Raw genomic sequence first — 18,454 nt, forward strand, 5'->3', positions numbered from 1 at the left:
TGCCTCTGGTATTCATCGTTTTGGTTGGTTTTATGAAAATCTAGGGACCCTAGGTTACATGCTTAAGTATCTCTCATATGGGGGTACTTTTAAAATTTAATGATTACTGGACTCTCCCACTCAGTGTCTGTTAAATCAGAATCACTTAAGTTTAGGTCTCAGGAATCTGCATTTTAAATAAACTAAGTTTGAGATATAGATCAATAAGAGTCCTTAAAGTTGTGATATATATCCTTTGTTAAGGCTGTTCGTCTTAGAGTACATAGATTAGCTTCTTTATCTAAGAATATTTCAGTAGTTGAATACGGTGTAGGTCTGTGCTCCTCTAAATCACCTTACGTTGTATCTTGTTGGGCATTTTCCGCTTAGAACATCAGAATGGTATTCTTTGTAATTGTACTTTTAATTTCTGCCTCACCATTTTATCTGCTGAGATTGTATGCATCAATTGCAGGAATATAGTTCCATGTAAGACTTTCCTAAATAAAATAGTAGCATTTAAAACTTTTCAAAATTGTGTATATTAAAAGTATCCTGTGCAACAGAAATGAGGGTACTTTTCTAGCTTTCTTACAAACAGGCCTTGATTTTTTCATGGGTACAAAATTTTAAAGTTGGCGTAAAATATTATTTTGTGAAACTAATAGACTTGATTGTTCATAGGCATCAACTAAACAATCAAATGCGTCATCTGATGTTGAAGTTGAAGAAAAAGAAACTAGTGTTTCAAAGGAAGATACTGACCATGAAGAAAAAGCCAGCAACGAGGTGTGTTTAATTTCTCTTGCATTCTAAACCCATTTTGTTGAAAGGAAGAATTGTAAAATGAGTTGATTGTGGCACAGTAGAAAGTAATCTTTAAAGTAGTTGAGTAATGAATGGGAAAATATTAAAGGCTTATTTCCTTGTGTAAATATTAAATATGGTATTGTAAAATAATTTTTGCATCTTTAAGATGCATGGATATTTTTATTTGAAGTTAGTTTGCTGTGCAAAATATGAGGTACAACTAGGAGAGTCGCTTACTGTTTGTTAGGAGTATTTTTAAAGTGAGGTATTGTTGGATGGATGTACGGGAAAGGATATTGAACCGAATTTTTAAAAACCTAGATTTATTTCCAGCTCTGTATTTGATTATCTGAGTGGGGATACTCATTTAGCCTTTCTAGGCTTCATGAAGTTGTTACTTGATCTCCAGAGTCCCGACCACCTCTTAACATTCACAGTCCTAAAACTGAGGATTTTACTGTAGAGTGTTTTGTAAATTTAAACAGACAAACCTCCCAGTGTACGAGCAAGTGTGACTTTTATATTTGATCAGACAGAGGAAAGCATTTTTTTTTAGGTGAAGATACTGGTGATTACTTCCACTTTATAATGAATTAATGTTAAGACTTTTAATGTTTATAATTTCAAAGGTCAGAGAAGCAAAACAAGTTTCCGTAGTACTTTTAGTGAAATGTGCTTGTGATTTTTAATTTAAGAAATTTTCTTTCAGTCATGGCATAATTATCAATTTCATCTGTTGTGTATTTTTTTTTTTTTTTTAAGGATGTGACTAAAGCAGTTGACATAACCACTCCAAAAGCTGCCAGAAGAGGGAGAAAGAGAAAGGTAATTCTATTGCTTAACCACAGAGATCTTAAAAGAATTTTTATTTTAGTTGGATTGAGGGAGTGTAGATAATGAAATGGTACTATTTAATTTAGACTTAGCCCTTCACTCTAAGTCCTTTAATTTTTTTAAAGGATAGGTTATGTTGTTCACTTATCAAAACTATGTTCACTTATCAAAACTATCTGTTTCTTTTCTTAGTGATACAGCACCCTTAAGTTGAATGGTATACAAAATAAAATGCACCAATTTTCATTCCTTTATGATGCTGTCTCAAGTTTTCTCTATAAAATGGATAATATATATACTCATAAGACTGTTGAGAGAATTAAATGAGTTAATACATGTAAAATATTTATAATAAATCCTGGTACATAGTGCTTTGTAAGTGTTGTCCATTATTATGTTGTTATTACTTTACAGCATTGTTGCATGAAATGAGAGTATGTGACAGTTTAGGACAAAGTACCTCTTATGCTTTTAATTAGTGTTTCTTCTTCCCTATGTGAAGTTTTGTTCATCAGACCTTTTCCTGACCTATTTATGTCTGACTGTTATTATATGACAAAGCTACAAAGAAAACTTAAGAGTTCAGTCTTTAAAAAAAATTTTTTTTGTAGTATTCTGAGTTCAGTGTCTTATAAGGAAGTAAGATGAAAACAAATAATTACAGTGGCTTTTTATTCCCTGTGGGGTGTGTGTGAAGGGGCTATGATAACTTTAATAAGATTTTAAAAGGTAGGCAGAATTTTAGTCAGGCAGATGAAGGAGGAGGGGAGGAGCATGTGAGGCAATTACAGAGGCACAGAGAAAATTTTGCTTCAAGCATTTCAAGTATTGCATTTCAGTATTATCAGACCATAAAGTTTGAGGGAAACAAGTACAAAAAACCCCACTGTGTTACCCTGAAGAACTTGAACTTAGAGAAGTGGTGGGAAGCCATTGAATCACTTTTAAATTTCAGGTACTTCTCTTTTTAAAGCAGTGTGAATGATGGGGATTGGACTGGAGCAGTGAGACCAGTTCACTGATAAGTTCATTCAGAATTTTGGTACTCACTTCACTGGCCCAGACAGAAAATCAGCGGCGAATAAGGAAGATAAGGTCTCTGTTCTTATTAAACTTATATTTTTGTTGAGACAGACAATAAATACATAAAACAAGAGAATTAAAATGGGGAGTCATGATTGGGACTTGGTAACTAAATTATGAAAGGCCTTTCTAAAGAGTTAGCATGACATTTTTAGTGGTGTAGATGAGAGATAGGATTTTAAGAGCACCTTAGGAGGTAAAGTTAATAGTTGATTGGAAGTGGGTGTGAAGTGAGGGGGAGGAATCTAGGATGACTCAGGGTGTTGGCTTGGATGACTAGATTATACACTGAGAATGCAGGAGATGTTTTGGGAGCAGAGGCATGAGGAGGAGGATGTGAAACACCTTTGAGAATTAGACTGAAGATACATATTTCTCTGACACCAAAGGGGGAAAAGGTAGAAGTTACAGCTGCAGTCTCTGACATAAAGATAGGATTTAGATAGGTAGTCAAGGGAGAAAGTTTACTGAGAAGAACGCAGAAAACCAGAATCCTGAGGAATTATAATGGTGATGAAAGGCTGGCTTGTAAAATTATGGCTGAGAATGAACTGTCAGGAGAAAAATCTAAGAGAGGATATCAAGCTAAACAAGGGAGGAGAGAATTTTAAGAATGAGGGAGTGGTTAGTAGTGTCCTGATGCAGAAGGGGTCCAATAACATTTGACAATTAGGATCCCCCAGGATACCTTAAGGTCAAACGGTAAGAACAGATGAAGTAGGTTAAAGAATAAAATGTTTAATGTTAAAATTACACTGTGCTTTTGAAGTCTTTGAAGGGGAGGAGAGAATGCAGCAACAAGGATTTGCATGGTTAAGGGAGGGTGTTAAAAGTGACAAAATATAATAGAGGCTTTAACACTTTTTCTTTGCGAAACCAGGAAAGATCAAAGATGTGGAAAGAGTATAAAATTACTGTAAGTTAAGAATAATGCTGGGTGAGAGAAAAGGGAGGACACATTTGAGGGAATTGACTTGATGGGAAAGAGACGGACATTTCATCTTTCTTCACATTGAAGGGAAGGGTGGGCAAGACTATTACAAACTTCTAGGAAGACTTGGAAATTATGGGAATCCCTTCCTGCTGGCCTCAGTCTCTCCCTTCTCCATCACCAAATTCAAAGCAAGACTGCATGTGTGGTGTAAGGCAGAAAGAAAGGATTGAAAGTTTATGCTAGAGGGAGAAGGAAAGGGCATGACAAAAGACAGGGTAAAGGATTAATGGATGGCTTTGAGATCACAAATGAAGTTGCATAAAATGAATGCATGTTTGTATAATTTTTTTTCAGCAGGGCTCAGCAGCAGGGAAAAATAGAGCAGGGAAGGTAGAGTTTTATAGTAACTCGCTGTTGGAGATTTGTGGGACAGGTGCAGCAAAACAAGAATGCAGATGAATAGTAGTTCCATGAGGTTTTTGAGGGATGGGGGGGGGCCTTTACGTAAAGTCACGAAGGGAGTAGAGCTAGAAAGTGGGGTAACAAATGGGGAGAAAATTTGTCAAAGGCTTAGAGGTCTCAGTGAGATAAAATATGGAAGAAATTAATCTAGAGTCAATATTTGCATTTGAGATATTTAAATATATATATATTTGAAATAACTTAATAGTCCTTTCTCTAGATAAAATATTTCTTATTCTTTGAGTTAATATTTTCACGAGGAATGGTTTGACTTGCATGATTTTGCTGTAATAGTCAATATATGTCTATGGAAGGGCTGTATTTTTGCTTCGTATAGTGTTAGTTTATTTATGGCATTAGTTATCGATGACCTTGTTACCTCTTATTGGTATCTCCTCAAAGAGATTCATACCTGTAATTCTTATGCGATGTCATGATTTATTTTCAAAAGTTGAAAGTGTAATTGAAGAGGGGATTTTTTTGCACTGAAGAGTTCATCAGTTTGAACTGAATTTTGGAGAACTTTTGCCCTCTTAACTGCTCACCCTCCTAACTCAATAGAAGAGCTCTCATACAGTCTTGGGTTCTCAACCTTTGGTATAAAAACAGATGCCTGGCTCCCTACTCCAGAGCTATCATCAAATCAGGATTGGGGCGGGGGGTGGTCTGTAATTCCTAAAATTAGAAATACAACTTGAGCTAATGTTTTTGAAGCAATTTTTGTAATGTTCCTTGAGAACAATTCAAGGGTTACCTTAGATGAGTTTCTTGACTTTTAATAATGCTTTGAATATATATTTTTTTTAAAAATTTATTTATTTATTTATTTATGGCTGTGTTGGGTCTTCATTTCTGTGCGAGGGCTTTCTCTAGTTGCGGCAAGCGGGGGCCACTCTTCATCGCGGTGCGCGGGCCTCTCACCATCGCGGCCTCTCTTGTTGCGGAGCACAGGCTCCAGACGCGCAGGCTTAGTAATTGTGGCTCACGGGCCCAGTTGCTCCGCGGCATGTGGGATCTTCCCAGACCAGGGCTCGAACCCGTGTCCCCTGCATTGGCAGGCAGATTCTCAACCACTGCGCCACCAGGGAAGCCCCTACATTATTATATTGCAATTACAAAGGCAAAAATAATGTTTGAAAACTAAGAACAAAGAAATGGATAAATTCTTAGAAGTGGGATTGCTGAGTCAGATTTGCATATTTTGTATTGCTGATATTCATAATGATCAGAAATGTATTACCAGTTTATTGATTTGATCACCATTAATCAATATATGAATAATTCTCCACATTCTTACCAAAATTGGGCATTACCTCGTGTTTGCAAATCAGATTGTTGATTAAAAGATTAAAAAAATTTTTTTATCAGTAAGGTTGGATTATGCAAGTTTTGGCATGATGCTTTATTGCCTTTATTTTTACTGAGCTAGTTCAGGCTGAATTCTAAATAATTGGGGGTGGGGGAGCAGCTCATAGTAGTCCTCCCATTCTTCTCTTTGTTCTCTTTGCTATTTATTTATTTTCTTTTCGATTATGATGTTATGTTTGCATTTCCTTTCTAATTGGTGGTTATTAACCTTTGTTCTACTCTAATGCTTGAATTGATTAAACTGATTCTCATTTGGGGCTATTGTCTCATTACCTGGGGCATTATAGTTTGCAGAGGGTCATTGGGATTTCTTTATAGTAGTAAATATTTTATAGAAAATAAGAATAACTCCTAGCGAAGAACAGCAGATGTCTCAGTTCAAAAATAAAACATGTACATATTAACAAAGTTAAAGAATGGAACTATCAGCAACTTAATTTCTTGCCTTTTCTAACATTAATTTAGGTTGTACATCATAAGTACGCAATATAAAGTGTTAGCATTTTGAGATACTCAATGAAAGTACATTTATAAGCAGTGTGTGGGATATTACAGTGTAATTACATTATACTTTAACATTTTGCATCAAGAATATTCATTTTATTTTTATAAATGACTTTTTTAGGTTGAGAATATCTAAAAAGTGAGTTTTTGTTTCCTAGTATTACTCACTAGAATTATAAGCTAAATTTAAGGATATCACTCTGATGAGTCAACTGTTGAAAAATAATGAAGATCAATATATGTTACACTTGTATTTGAACTTGTTATCCTATAGTGGCACGTTTTTGCCATTGAGCTAAATTTGGAATACCTACTATGTGCTAAGTAAGTTAATTTAAATCTTTGTGATTCAGGCAGAAAAACAAGTAGAAACCGAGGAGGCAGGAGTAGTGACTACAGCAACAGCATCTGTTAATCTAAAAGTGAGTCCTAAAAGAGGACGACCTGCAGGTAGGATTATTAATGTTTAAAAAGCTGGCTTGTGATTATTATTCTAATCCATTAAAGTGTTGTACCTCAGCTACTTTGGAATAGGTGAATAGGTACTTGGTTATGTGTAATATATAAATTTCAAAGGAGATAAAACATTAAGGTTTCTGCTCTTTGTAATAAAGTATTTAAATTTGAAATAATTGCTTGAGACTTTTTCATTTTGTTTTATCCCCATTACATTTTCCTTTAATAGCAGCAAATGAGGCTGTGGTGAGATTTAAAATCCATGAATGATGGGTTTATTTTACCTCTTACTTTAGAAATATTAAGCTTTCCAAATGGAATCATAATGAAAACAAGAGATAAACAGCATTTGAATAATCAAAGCTATTAAATTATTGCATTCTTTCTTTATTAGGGCCTGTACAATATGCAGATGTCTTCAGCACTGCCTATTTAAAGTATTTTCCTAATTTGGCAAATAGGAAATAGTTTGGAAGGATGTGTCTCTAATACAAAGTAAAACCAAAAAATTAGCCAAAATAGAGCCAATTTTTTTTTCTACTTCATAACATAGCATTCTGTTTTCTTTTTTTTTTGGCTGCGTCTGGTCTTAGTTCGACATGCGGGCTCTTCATTGCAGCACATGGGCTTCTCTCTAGTTATGGTGCAGGTTTTCTCTCTCTAGCTGTGGCATGCAGGCTCCAGGGCTCCTGGGCTCTGTAGTTTGCAGCATGCGGGCTCTCTCGTTGAGGTGTGCTAGCTCAGTAGTTGAGGCACGCAGGTTTAGTTGCCCCATGGCATGTGGGACCTTAGTTCCCCGACCAGGGATCGAACCTGCATCCCCTGCATTGGCAGGCAGATTCTTTACCACTGGACCACCAGGGAAGTGAAGTCCCATAACAGAGGATTCTTAATGAAACAGGATAAAATGAGTAATACCCAAAAAGAAAAAAAAAAATTTACCTAATTTTTACTTTGGAATTTAATAGTGTAATGGATCACATTAATGGTGTTGTTAGAAAATTCAATGAATTTTGATAACAAATTTTCAAATACGTGAGCATACATATACAAATAATACTGTAATATGTATATGAATGTTGAATATGAGTGCTGCTATCTACTATAAAGTTGAATTTTGTGACATTCCTATTAAAACAACAATGAGGGATGTTCTTTTAATCCCTCAGCCATACTAAGGACAGATTGAAAATACTCTTGATTCACCTCTGTAAATTTTCTGCTGTTAACTCATTTGAACCACTGGAGGATATGATTTTTAAAACCTAAAGTAATTGTTATCTGTAATAAACTAATATTCTTAGTATATATCATTTGTAACTTTTATATGTGAGATCTACATCTTAATGGGAAAGCTGGTAGTTACAAAATTTTTTTTCCTGTGAATGTTAGCTACAGAAGTCAAGATTCCAAAACCAAGAGGCAGACCCAAAATGGTAAAACAGCCCTGTCCTTCGGAGAGTGACATGTGAGTATAATTAGTTATGCAGTAAATGAGACATTTCACTTTCAATATGTATAAATTTCTTTGCATTTTTACCAGTTTTATTTACAGGGTGTTTGTTGCTATTACTATTTTGTATTTCTAAGAATTATGAGCAAAACAGCTGAAAAATAGTTTTCATTATATAAAAAGTTAAAATTGATAGGGAATCAAGAAAAATCTGATACGATTATCATTTCATTAATCTAAGACATTTTCTTGTATATTAGGATATAAGATACTTGGATAATGCAGGGTAAAATTTATAATAGTTCCCTTTAAGGGAATTTTTAGACAAAGTATTTTTGAAGCAATTTCCACAAATCTTGCTCCTCCAGAATAATCTTTATTTAAAAAATAATAACACTTAACATTATTTTTGTAAATTTAAAGTTTTAAAGTATTTTGGAATGATAACTAGTTATTAACAAAATAATCAGTTTTTTTTTTTTTCTTGCCATCTTTCTTTTCCATTATGGATCTTGTTTGTGTTGGCTTTTCTGGGTAGAAACTTCACCAGCAGGAATGTATATTTAGACAAAGAGGGCAAAACTTTGTAGCTATTGTGTTTAAAGATTTTATAGAAAAGGCTTAAGTGAGTATGTCATTTAAGAATGGATTTACAGTGTTTTGAATGAAAATATTTTATTGGAAATTTCAGTTATAGAAGTGTTGGTACTTTTCAGCCAATATATGTTTAAAGAGTTTTATTTTACTGCCAAGCTGTTTAAATATTCTTGAAAATAGTGGCCAAAAATTACAACATGGTTTTAGCTACTATAGTGAAATTAAGAAATTAGGTACATGCATGTGAGTTTATGTTTTTAAACATACCAAGTAAATCTCACTCATCTCCTCCCCAAGATGTCTTTTCTAATAAGGGCATCAAGCATCAAGTCTAGGATTTTACGATCAACATAAGGCCTTGATCTAGAGACTTAGGAACTGAAACACAGGTTATTTGCTCCCCTCTCCCTTTTATATATGCACATTGATCTGGGAGGGATAGAGAACCATAATAAATACTCCCAAGGAGAAGATTAAGAGGCACACAGCAGTCATTGTTCCCCAGGAAATATGAAATTCTGTTGGGAAAATATTGTGAGATCCCCCTGTTTTAGATACAAGGAATATTTCCTTGATTAGGTACGTCCCAATTTTCCCTGAGAGTATCTTCCTAGTCCATTTCTCTCCATGGCTTTTGGCTGATTCTTGGACTGGAAAGTATTAACCCTCCTTATTAGCTGAGCAGCTTTCTTATTCTGCTTTCATACTTTAGGGAGTTGGGCCCAAGATTCCTTTTTAAATCTCCATTAGTTTCTCTTAATGCAGGCTAGCGTCCCTTTTGGGAGTAATACTACTTTATTGTTAGCATGTGTCTGTTTAATTCTAGTCAGCTTCATGTGCCGTGGTCTCACTCATAAGACTTCCCCAGACATGCTTATCTCTTTATACTTAACTAAAAGCACTTTTGAGTTTATAGGTTTTCCTGAAGACCTACTCCCTGGTTTCTTTTTCATAGAACCATTTGTTCATCAGAAGGATCAAGGTATCCCAATTTGAATTCTTAAGGAAAGGCTGGCAACTTACAACCTTGATTGGATCTTTGACTCCAGTCTTTGTCTGAATTTGAAAATCTTTTACAGGATGGAAGTGACTTTCAACACTGAAATGCATGGAATTTTTTTCTCCTTCCTTTGTCGTTCTATTATTTTTTGAACTTACCGCTTTCTTGAAGTACCCTATCAAATTTATGTTGATAACAATCAACTCAAAATGCTAATATTCTATCTTGAAACCTCTTCACCCAGAGCCACAAGTTCACTGAACAAGTTTTCTCTCCAGTTATCACAGATGACAGTTTTACCCATTGTTATGTTAGGGTTTCAAATGCAAAGCAAGTGTCAAACGTTTTAGGTTTTGATGGACAACCCCAAAATACCAGCAGCTTACAATACTTATTTTTCACTTGTGCTATATGTAGGCTGGGCACTGGCTGTTATAGCTACTCTCAGCTTTGTATCTGGGCAAAAACTTAGTGGAGTGTAGAGCAAAACTATGTAAGCTCTTCTGAAACTTAAGCTCTCCATCATGAGAACAGCGTGTATCTGCTAGTGACAGCTTCTTTGCAGTGGGTCCTGAAATGACAAGACAGTGGATAGAGTCCGGAAAAGCTGAAACCATCTCATAATCCTCATGTAAAGTAAAAATATTTGTTATAAGCCACTGAGATATTTTGGGTTGTATTTGCATTAATTTTTTGCTATTAACATGTATTTATAATTTTGTTTAGTCTTTTAATATGTGTTTCCTATTGTACCTATTAAAAAGGGAATTATCACCATGAGGTCTGTTTTTCATGGAAGATGGTAAGGAGGGAGGACCATTGGGAAAAGACTTAATTGCAGCAAGCAGTGATAGTTACGTTTATGAGAGTTCTCTGCTTTGACACTGTTTTAAAAACTTTGAAATAATAATCCCATTTCTTAAAAACTTAACGATACACTTTTAAATCTACCTTTAAAAAAGAAAAACAGCTGCATGGTATTCCACTGTGTATGTATCATAATTCTTTTTTTTTTTTTTAAATATTTTAATTAATTAATTTATTTATTTATTTTTGGCTGTGTTGGGTCTTCGTTTCTGTGCAAGGGCTTTCTCTAGTTGCAGCAAGCGGGGGCCACTCTTCATTGCGGTGCGCGGGCCTCTCACTATTGCGGCCTCTCCTGTTGCGGAGCACAGGCTCCAGACGCGCAGGCTCAGTAGTTGTGGCTCACGGGCCTAGTTGCTCCGCGGCATGTGGGATCTTCCCAGACCAGGGCTTGAACCCGTGTCCCCTGCATTAGCAGGCAGATTCTCAACCACTGCGCCACCAGGGAAGCCCCTGTATCATAATTCTTAAAAGTTTATTTCTTGTATGGATACATTTTTTTAGACATTGTCATCTGTCGTTTTGTACATGTGCAAATATATTGGTTAGAATACATTGCTAGAAGCAGATTTGCTGGGTTAAAAGGATATTTTTATTTTTAATACCTGCCTCTTTGCATAGGGGTTAACATTTTGGGGGAGACAGTTTGTCAATATCTATTAAGAGCCATGGGAATCCCTTTTATATTTGATTCTCTATTCCCATCTCCACAAAATGATCATTATTAAAATATTTACCCCCTTGTGGAAATACTGAAGAAAGTTAAGGGATTTTACTTGCCTGCTTTTTCTTCCATCGATTAAAAGGATGAAACCTATATAACATTTAAAAATAAACATAGCCAATGGTAGTTATGTGACAAAAAATTTCTAAAGAAATAAAGTGATTTTTTTTTTTTCTTTTCCAATTTAATAATCTTAAGGGTTCAAGGAAGCAGTTGTCTGGTAGGTCAGTGGATTTGGAATTGAGAGATTGGGCTATTTGACCTTTTGCACCATCATTTTCTCATTTCTTAAATGGAATGGGTTGGACTAAATGATCTGGGGTCCCTTCCAGCTTTCAAATCCATTGATGTAATTATATAATATGTGTAAATCTCAATGAAATTCCTTGAACACTGTAATATTAAGGTTAATTGGCCATATATTTTACCATTATATGCGTCAGTTGGGAGCTTTTTACATTGCAAAGCATATTTCTTTAAATTTTAAAATGACCATATTTCACCATTATGCAGTTCGATTCTGCAATTGTATTTTTCCCAGCGTGGCTACTTTTTAAAACATTATTTACTTTTATAAATATGTAGAATATGAGCTCCATAAAATCTAGGCATCTCACACATCTTATACACTGATGTTCCCCAAAGTCAAGAACAGTACCATGGCATATGAGATAGTACTCAATATTATTTTTAAGTGAATGAGTCACATTACAAAAAACATGGAAAACAAAGGGAAAAAAAATCACTTTTCTATTACCCTAATGCCACTGTAATTTTTCTATCTTCTAACTTATATTAAAAGGATGTTCTTTTCCTTTTATGATTGGTTGATAATGACACTCCATTATATTTTACTTAAAGATATTTAAAATTTGTTTTTAAATAAAAAACAAACTACATGTAGCTTATTGTTATCCAAAGTACTTACTCAATTAACTCAGAGAGGTGGTTGAATGACAAGTACTAATGATACATAAAAGATTATTTTTCATTGTTGTGCCTGTGAAATAGGGTAACTGAAGAAGACAAAAGTAAGAAAAAAGGGCAAGAGGAAAAACAACCTAAAAAGCAGCTTAAAAAGGATGAAGAGGGCCAGAAGGAAGAAGATAAGCCAAGAAAAGAGCCAGATAAAAAAGAGGGGAAAAAAGAAGTTGAATCAAAAAGGAAAAATTTAGCTAAAACAGGGCTTACATCAACCTCTGATTCTGAAGAGGAAGGAGATGATCAAGAAGGTGAAAAGGTAGAACGTTTGCATATCAAATAAAATATTTGTTCTATTTTTAGCTTCCTATGTAGTTCTTAATCTTTAGGAAAGTTTCAGTATCTTTATGAAAGTCTATAAATGTGATTAAAAGTTAAAATGAATTTCTTTACCTTTCTGAATAAACTTGAATTACCTGTGTTAAGAAGCATATTTGAAACTTTATTGTACATCCCAAGTTTATCTTACCTTTTCATAATTACATGGAAATTAAATGTCACATGATAAATTTCCAGTAACCCCACCTACCTATTGACAGAAAAGGTAGGAAAGTAGAGAATTAAGCCAGATAGGTTGTGACCAGTGAAGACAGATGTAAAAAGGTACATTTATACATAGATTTTTATTATTTACCTCAATGAAATTCTTAACACTTCAGGCCTATTTAGGGTACATTTTATTGGTGGTACTTTATTTGAATACAGCAGTTGTTTGGGAATTTCATTAAAGCTATACGTTCTTTTCTGTATAAAAACACAAGTTTTGTGTATAGCCTTGGAAATCTACAGACCCAGGTTGTATAGGTCTTTCATTTATGTTTATCTAATTTATTAGTACTTCAGGAGCCCAAAACTAAATTCGGTAGGTTGAGCAGGTACTTGTCAGTAAACAGGTACTGAAGTCAAAGTCATAGTGCAGAGGCAAATAGCCTGAGGTACTTCATTTTAACCCATCTTAACCAAAGCATATCATTCCTATAGCAGTGCAGTAAATGGATTATAAATCCCAAAATCATCAAGGGGAAAGTTAAATTTAGATAGCAACAATGTGTAATTCTGAGGGTTTTTTTAAAATTAGTAATTTATTCATCCCTTAAGAAAACTAGTTGCTTCTTTTCTCCCAAGATTGTAATCACAGAAGCATTAGTCACTGACTTGATAGTTAACTAAAACCATCCTAATTCTCAAATAAAACAGAAGAGAAAAGGTGGAAGAAACTTTCAGACTGCTCATAGAAGGAATATGCTGAAAGGCCAACATGAGAAAGAAGCAGCAGATAGAAAACGCAAGCAAGAGGAACAAATGGAAACTGAGCAGTAAGTATTTTCTTTTTCTAAATTTCAATTTCTTTTTTTAAGCTAGCATGAAATGTTTAAACAATAGAATCTCATTTTCCAGACTTTCTGAAGCCTTTTAAAGAAGTGACTTTTCCATTGTGTTAGAAAAATGTCCTCAGTATATGATAATCATGTTTCAGGCTTCATTCTTTTCTGAGTAAAGAGGATGAAATTTACTGAGATAATCACCCTGTGAATTATTTTTAATTTAAACTGAAAGTGCAGATAGGGCTTAACTGTTAAGTGGCTTTGTAGAAAATGTCCTTATCCTCTATTTTCTTGTATAATATTAAATAGAGAAAGATAATAAATTGGTGGAGAAAGAATGAAAGAAATACCCATATTTGTCATACCACCAGCAGCCCTCCCCCAAAAGACCAGCAAAAATAACAAAAGCACAGTTGGAAACCCAAGAAGCCAGTAAAAGAAAATTTAAAGGCTGACAGGGTTTGCATTAGATGTGTGCAATAAATCAAGTTCAAGCTAAGAAGTTTAAGGGGAATTTTTCCCCTTTAAAAAGTTTATTCTATAAAATAATTTTATAACAGGGAAAATAGCAGTGCCAATGATGATTAGGCTTCATATGTTTATTACATTTGTTTTCCTAGTTACCTTTAGACTGTCACTTCTGAGTTCTTTCTCTGAAAAGCGTTTCTTTCTTTGTGAAGCGTCTTGCATTATTCTGACTAAACTTTGTTTTTTTGTTGTTTTAGTGAGGAGGTGATTTTTAAAACATGCTCTAGGTCACTAAGACAAACTTAATAATAAAGTGAAATTCTTAAAACTATTCTTAAGTAATTTTGTACTTTTTTTATATATAATAAATCTGTAAGCCGAAAGTCTTTCTTGATAAGTATAGCGTTTGACCATCTGCTTTCTTAGTTTTTTTGGAGGATATATAAGCAGTTTTAGCTACTTGAGGGAGTAATTTAAAAATTGATCTAAAGCTCAGAAATGTTACTCCCTTTAATGTTAGACTTTGACCATTTATGTAAATACTAGAGTTATTTTTTGTTACCTATCCTTTCCTGTCCTTTCACTGAAAAGTTGTTGGACTGTTTGTTGCTTTTAACTTTATTGTGCTCCCCAAATTAAGATATAAAATTAGTTGTTGCTTAGTAAATCTAGCCCAACCCTTCTTCAGTATCTCAGAGTTAATCTTTATGTGTTTCAATTTCTTTTTGAATGTCCTCCGAATGTAACTTTCTCAAATTCTAATATTTGTGTTTTCTTTCCTTCTCCTGTTATTACAAAACTTTGTACTTGGACAGTTTTGCTCTGTAAAGCATTTCAGATGCAGCTTGTATGAAATGCATTATGCAAAATAAAGTTTATTGTATTGTATTCCCAGCCAAACAACATGTAATCTACAGTAATAAAAAATATATCTCATTTTGGGCTCAAAGCATTAATCCAGTTACTGAAAAGAGAATACAAGTGGAGCAAACAAGAGATGAAGATCTTGAGACAGACTCATTGGACTGAATTTCCCCCTCCCCCCCCTTGATGGAAGAATGTTCCAGATTCTAAATTGAGGACTTCATTAATGGCATTATTACTGTGTTATGATTGTTAAAAAACATTTCCTGTAAGATACACACTACATATTAAGGTCGGCCATCATTCCTGTTAAAAGATTTTTACCAAGCTTAAAATGAAGCTTTGTGTTTGAAAGTTATAATAAGCTCAGATGAAGATGGTGGTTGTACATTATTTCATTTAGAAAATATAAAAATTCATTTTGTTTTGAAGCTAGGTGTTAAACTGGAGTAACTACTATACCCCCAGAGAATGGGGCAGTTGTGCCCTTCCCTTGACATTCCTTTGTTGTTCAGTTCTTTAGAAGATTAATAATTGTTTTTTAATCCTGAGAGATTAAACAGTAGACTTGTTAAGAAAACAAAAATGAAACTGTAACCAAAATTTTAAAATAAAGTTTTTTTAAAAAAATACCTGATTTTTAGATATTTTTTTGTTCTTGTCTATTTCAATTGGTTTATTATAATAGGGCCCGAACTCCAAGTCAAGGTACTAGAAATGATTAAGAATTCATTTTTAAATGGTTATTTTTGTGATTTACAGTAAAATGGTACCTTTTCATTTGTGAAATGGTATGTAAATGTTAGTGAATGTCATTTAAGTTTGATATATTGGCACAAAAAAAATCCCACTCCATTTTAATCTAGTAGTATTATAAAGTCTATTTAACCTTGAAACTAACTTTGAACCCCTCAAATTATCTACCCTTGGGAGATGTGGGAACAATTAAATCAGTCTATTTTGACGTGCTATTTTAAAAAATAATTGTGATGTAGAATTCATGAAACATTTACAGGCATTCTCTTTCCACTATGGCCTGTTTATCCACTGACCCTAAAGTCGGTCTTTTAACACAGTATTGTTGGAACAAAATTTCACCGAGGCAGCCATTAAAATTTCTTTGTAATGCCACTGAAAAATTAGATTGTTAGATTACTTTAGCATGTTAATTTTTACGTTTTGAGTTTTGTTTATATTTATACTAATTAATACTAATGTGGCATTACCGAGTTCTAAAAATTATAGTCAATTCCTTGTGATCTAGGCCACTGACTATTTTAAAGAAAAAAAATTTTAACTTTTACATAAGGGATTGTGGGCGTTTGGTAACCAGTCACAAAGTTCCAATGTTTTTGAAATATTTGTGTTAACATTTGATAGGCAGAATAAAGATGAAGGAAAGAAGCCAGAAGTTAAGAAAGTGGAGAAGAAGCGAGGTTAGTTATTTCACTTTCTAAGATGTATAAAATTGTATTCTACACAGAAAGGAAGTTTTACAGACACCTAACTGTATAGGTTTTGAAATTGGTCATTTTATGTTCTTATCCTACAAGTATACATTTCAAATCCCTAATGGATTCTATATACCTTGCACTGTTTTTAAGTGTTATCAGGTGAACTTGCTAAGGAGTCTTATTATTTTACTGCTCAATATATGATGAAGTCAAATTTTTATAACATTGCCTAAAGCTAGATGTTTTACCATTTCTGACAAATCTGGTTTCAGATGGATTTTTTAGTTTTGGTTAAATGTGTAAGGGTGAAGCAGTGCCTTAAGGATTGCAGAAGAGGAGTTATTGGATGCAGACTGCTTTTTTTTAGCAACATGCAGCTAGATGGTGATTCTTTGCTTATATGATGAATGTTGGTTTCCTAAATACTAAAAATGGCAGATAACTTCTTAATGATGTAGACAGATTACAAAGAACATTTTAAAAAATTTACCAAACCTTTCCATTATTGTTTGCTTAGATTATACAAAAATACTGGTTTTGGAAAATCTATTTACTGTGTTTCACATTTTAATTTATAGAAACATCAATGGATTCTCGACTTCAAAGGATACATGCTGAAATTAAAAATTCACTCAAAATTGATAATCTTGTAAGTGTTTAATACCTCATTTAAAAATATAGTGCTGCTTTTATAGCTTCATATTTTATTTTCTCACATGATTTTATAAGTGTAAATTTGAGATAACAGACTATTACTGGTTATTTTGTACTGCCTTGTTATTTGAGATTTTAAAAGTAATCTCTAGAAATAGATTATATGGGTTGTGGTAATTAACAGTTATGAAATTACTATTTTGTCATGAAGGATGTGAACAGATGTATTGAGGCCTTGGATGAACTTGCTTCACTTCAGGTCACAATGCAGCAAGCTCAAAAACACACAGAGATGATTACAACACTGAAAAAAGTAAGTGATTTTGAGTCATGTAGATTTTTAAAATTTCCTCATTATCACCACTTCATTAAGTAACATTTAAAAAATTAATTATGAGTATGTTTTGTTTTCTCAGATACGGCGATTCAAAGTTAGTCAGATTATCATGGAAAAGTCTACAATGTTGTATAACAAGTTTAAGAACATGTTTTTGGTTGGTGAAGGAGATTCTGTGATCACACAAGTGCTGAATAAATCTCTTGCCGAACAAAGGCAGCATGAGGAAGCAAATAAAACCAAAGATCAAGGGAAGAAAGGGCCAAACAAAAAGCTAGAAAAGGAACAAACAGGTATGTGGTAATTGTTCGCTGGAACTACTTTTTAAAAATGGCTTCAATATTTAATCCTATTAATACCTTATCTATATTAAATGATGAGAAAGTCTCATAAAGCCCTTAGCAGAACATGATCAGCCTTAGCTTCTGGGTTTCTTTTTCATCCCTAAGTTTTCATCAAGTTTAAATTAGTAGTAGTAGTGGTTGCTATTCTCTTTCCATTTAAATTAGGAAACATTTCTAACCTATACAGAAGTCGAGGGAAATGAACTTCCCATGTCCCCATCACTCAGCTTCTGCAATTATCAATACATGAGCATTGCTTTTTTATATCCCCATCAAGTTTCTCTGTGACACCCCTGAAGATTATTTTGAAGCAAATTCCAGATACACTATTTCAATCATAAATATTTTAGGATGTATATATGACCGACGCTTAAAACAGAATCCATAGTTACAGGCATACCCCACAGGTTTGGTTCCAGACTACTGTAATAAAGTGAGTCGCATGAGTTTTTTGGTTTCCCAGGGTGTATAAAAGTTTTTTACCCTATACTGTAATCTATTAAGTGTGTAGTAGGATTATGTCTAAAAAAACAGTGTACATACGTTAATAAAAAAAATACTTCGTTGCTAAGAAAATGTTAACAAATCATCTGGAGCCTTCAGTGAGTCATAGTAATAACATCAAATATCACTTGACCACAGATCACTGTAACAAATATAACAAAAGTCAAAAAGTTTGAAATACTGTGAGAATTACCAAAATGTGACACAGAGAAGTGGAGTGATCAAATGCTGTTGGGAAAATGGTGCTGATAAACATGCTTGATGCAGGATTGCCACAAACGTTGAATTTGTAAAAAAAAAAAAAAAAAATGCAGTATCTATGAAGCACAGCAAAGTCAAGTGCAATAAATCGAGGTCTGCCTGTACCATTAGCCACTTCCCCCCAAGTTAGCAGCTTCCCCAATTCCACGGTACTAAAACATCTTAGCAGCAACTGCTTAATGTAGAAAAAAATG

General features: G+C 33.8%; 1 protein-coding gene across 8 annotated transcripts in view; it reads left to right on the top strand.

The window, feature by feature from the left end:
- The window catches only part of PSIP1 (PC4 and SRSF1 interacting protein 1), a 73,617-nt gene that overhangs the window by 52,160 nt on the left and 3,003 nt on the right, over positions 1-18,454 (top strand). For 5 of the 8 annotated variants that reach the window (XM_059924690.1, XM_059924686.1, XM_059924689.1 and 2 more), the window contains 10 exons: positions 664-768; positions 1,552-1,614; positions 6,328-6,424; positions 7,823-7,898; positions 12,080-12,308; positions 13,247-13,365; positions 16,087-16,142; positions 16,739-16,809; positions 17,026-17,127; positions 17,231-17,444. In XM_059924690.1, coding sequence (XP_059780673.1) covers positions 664-768; positions 1,552-1,614; positions 6,328-6,424; positions 7,823-7,898; positions 12,080-12,308; positions 13,247-13,365; positions 16,087-16,142; positions 16,739-16,809; positions 17,026-17,127; positions 17,231-17,444 — 1,132 coding nt within the window. Of the gene's footprint in view, positions 1-663; positions 769-1,551; positions 1,615-6,327; positions 6,425-7,822; positions 7,899-12,079; positions 12,309-13,246; positions 13,366-14,657; positions 15,301-16,086; positions 16,143-16,738; positions 16,810-17,025; positions 17,128-17,230; positions 17,445-18,454 lie in introns of those variants that run through there. The other 3 variants (XM_059924691.1, XM_059924692.1, XM_059924693.1) reach the window with 3 other exon arrangements.

This window comes from Balaenoptera ricei, chromosome 6 (assembly GCF_028023285.1).
Source record: "Balaenoptera ricei isolate mBalRic1 chromosome 6, mBalRic1.hap2, whole genome shotgun sequence".
In the NCBI taxonomy this organism is placed as follows: domain Eukaryota; kingdom Metazoa; phylum Chordata; class Mammalia; order Artiodactyla; family Balaenopteridae; genus Balaenoptera; species Balaenoptera ricei.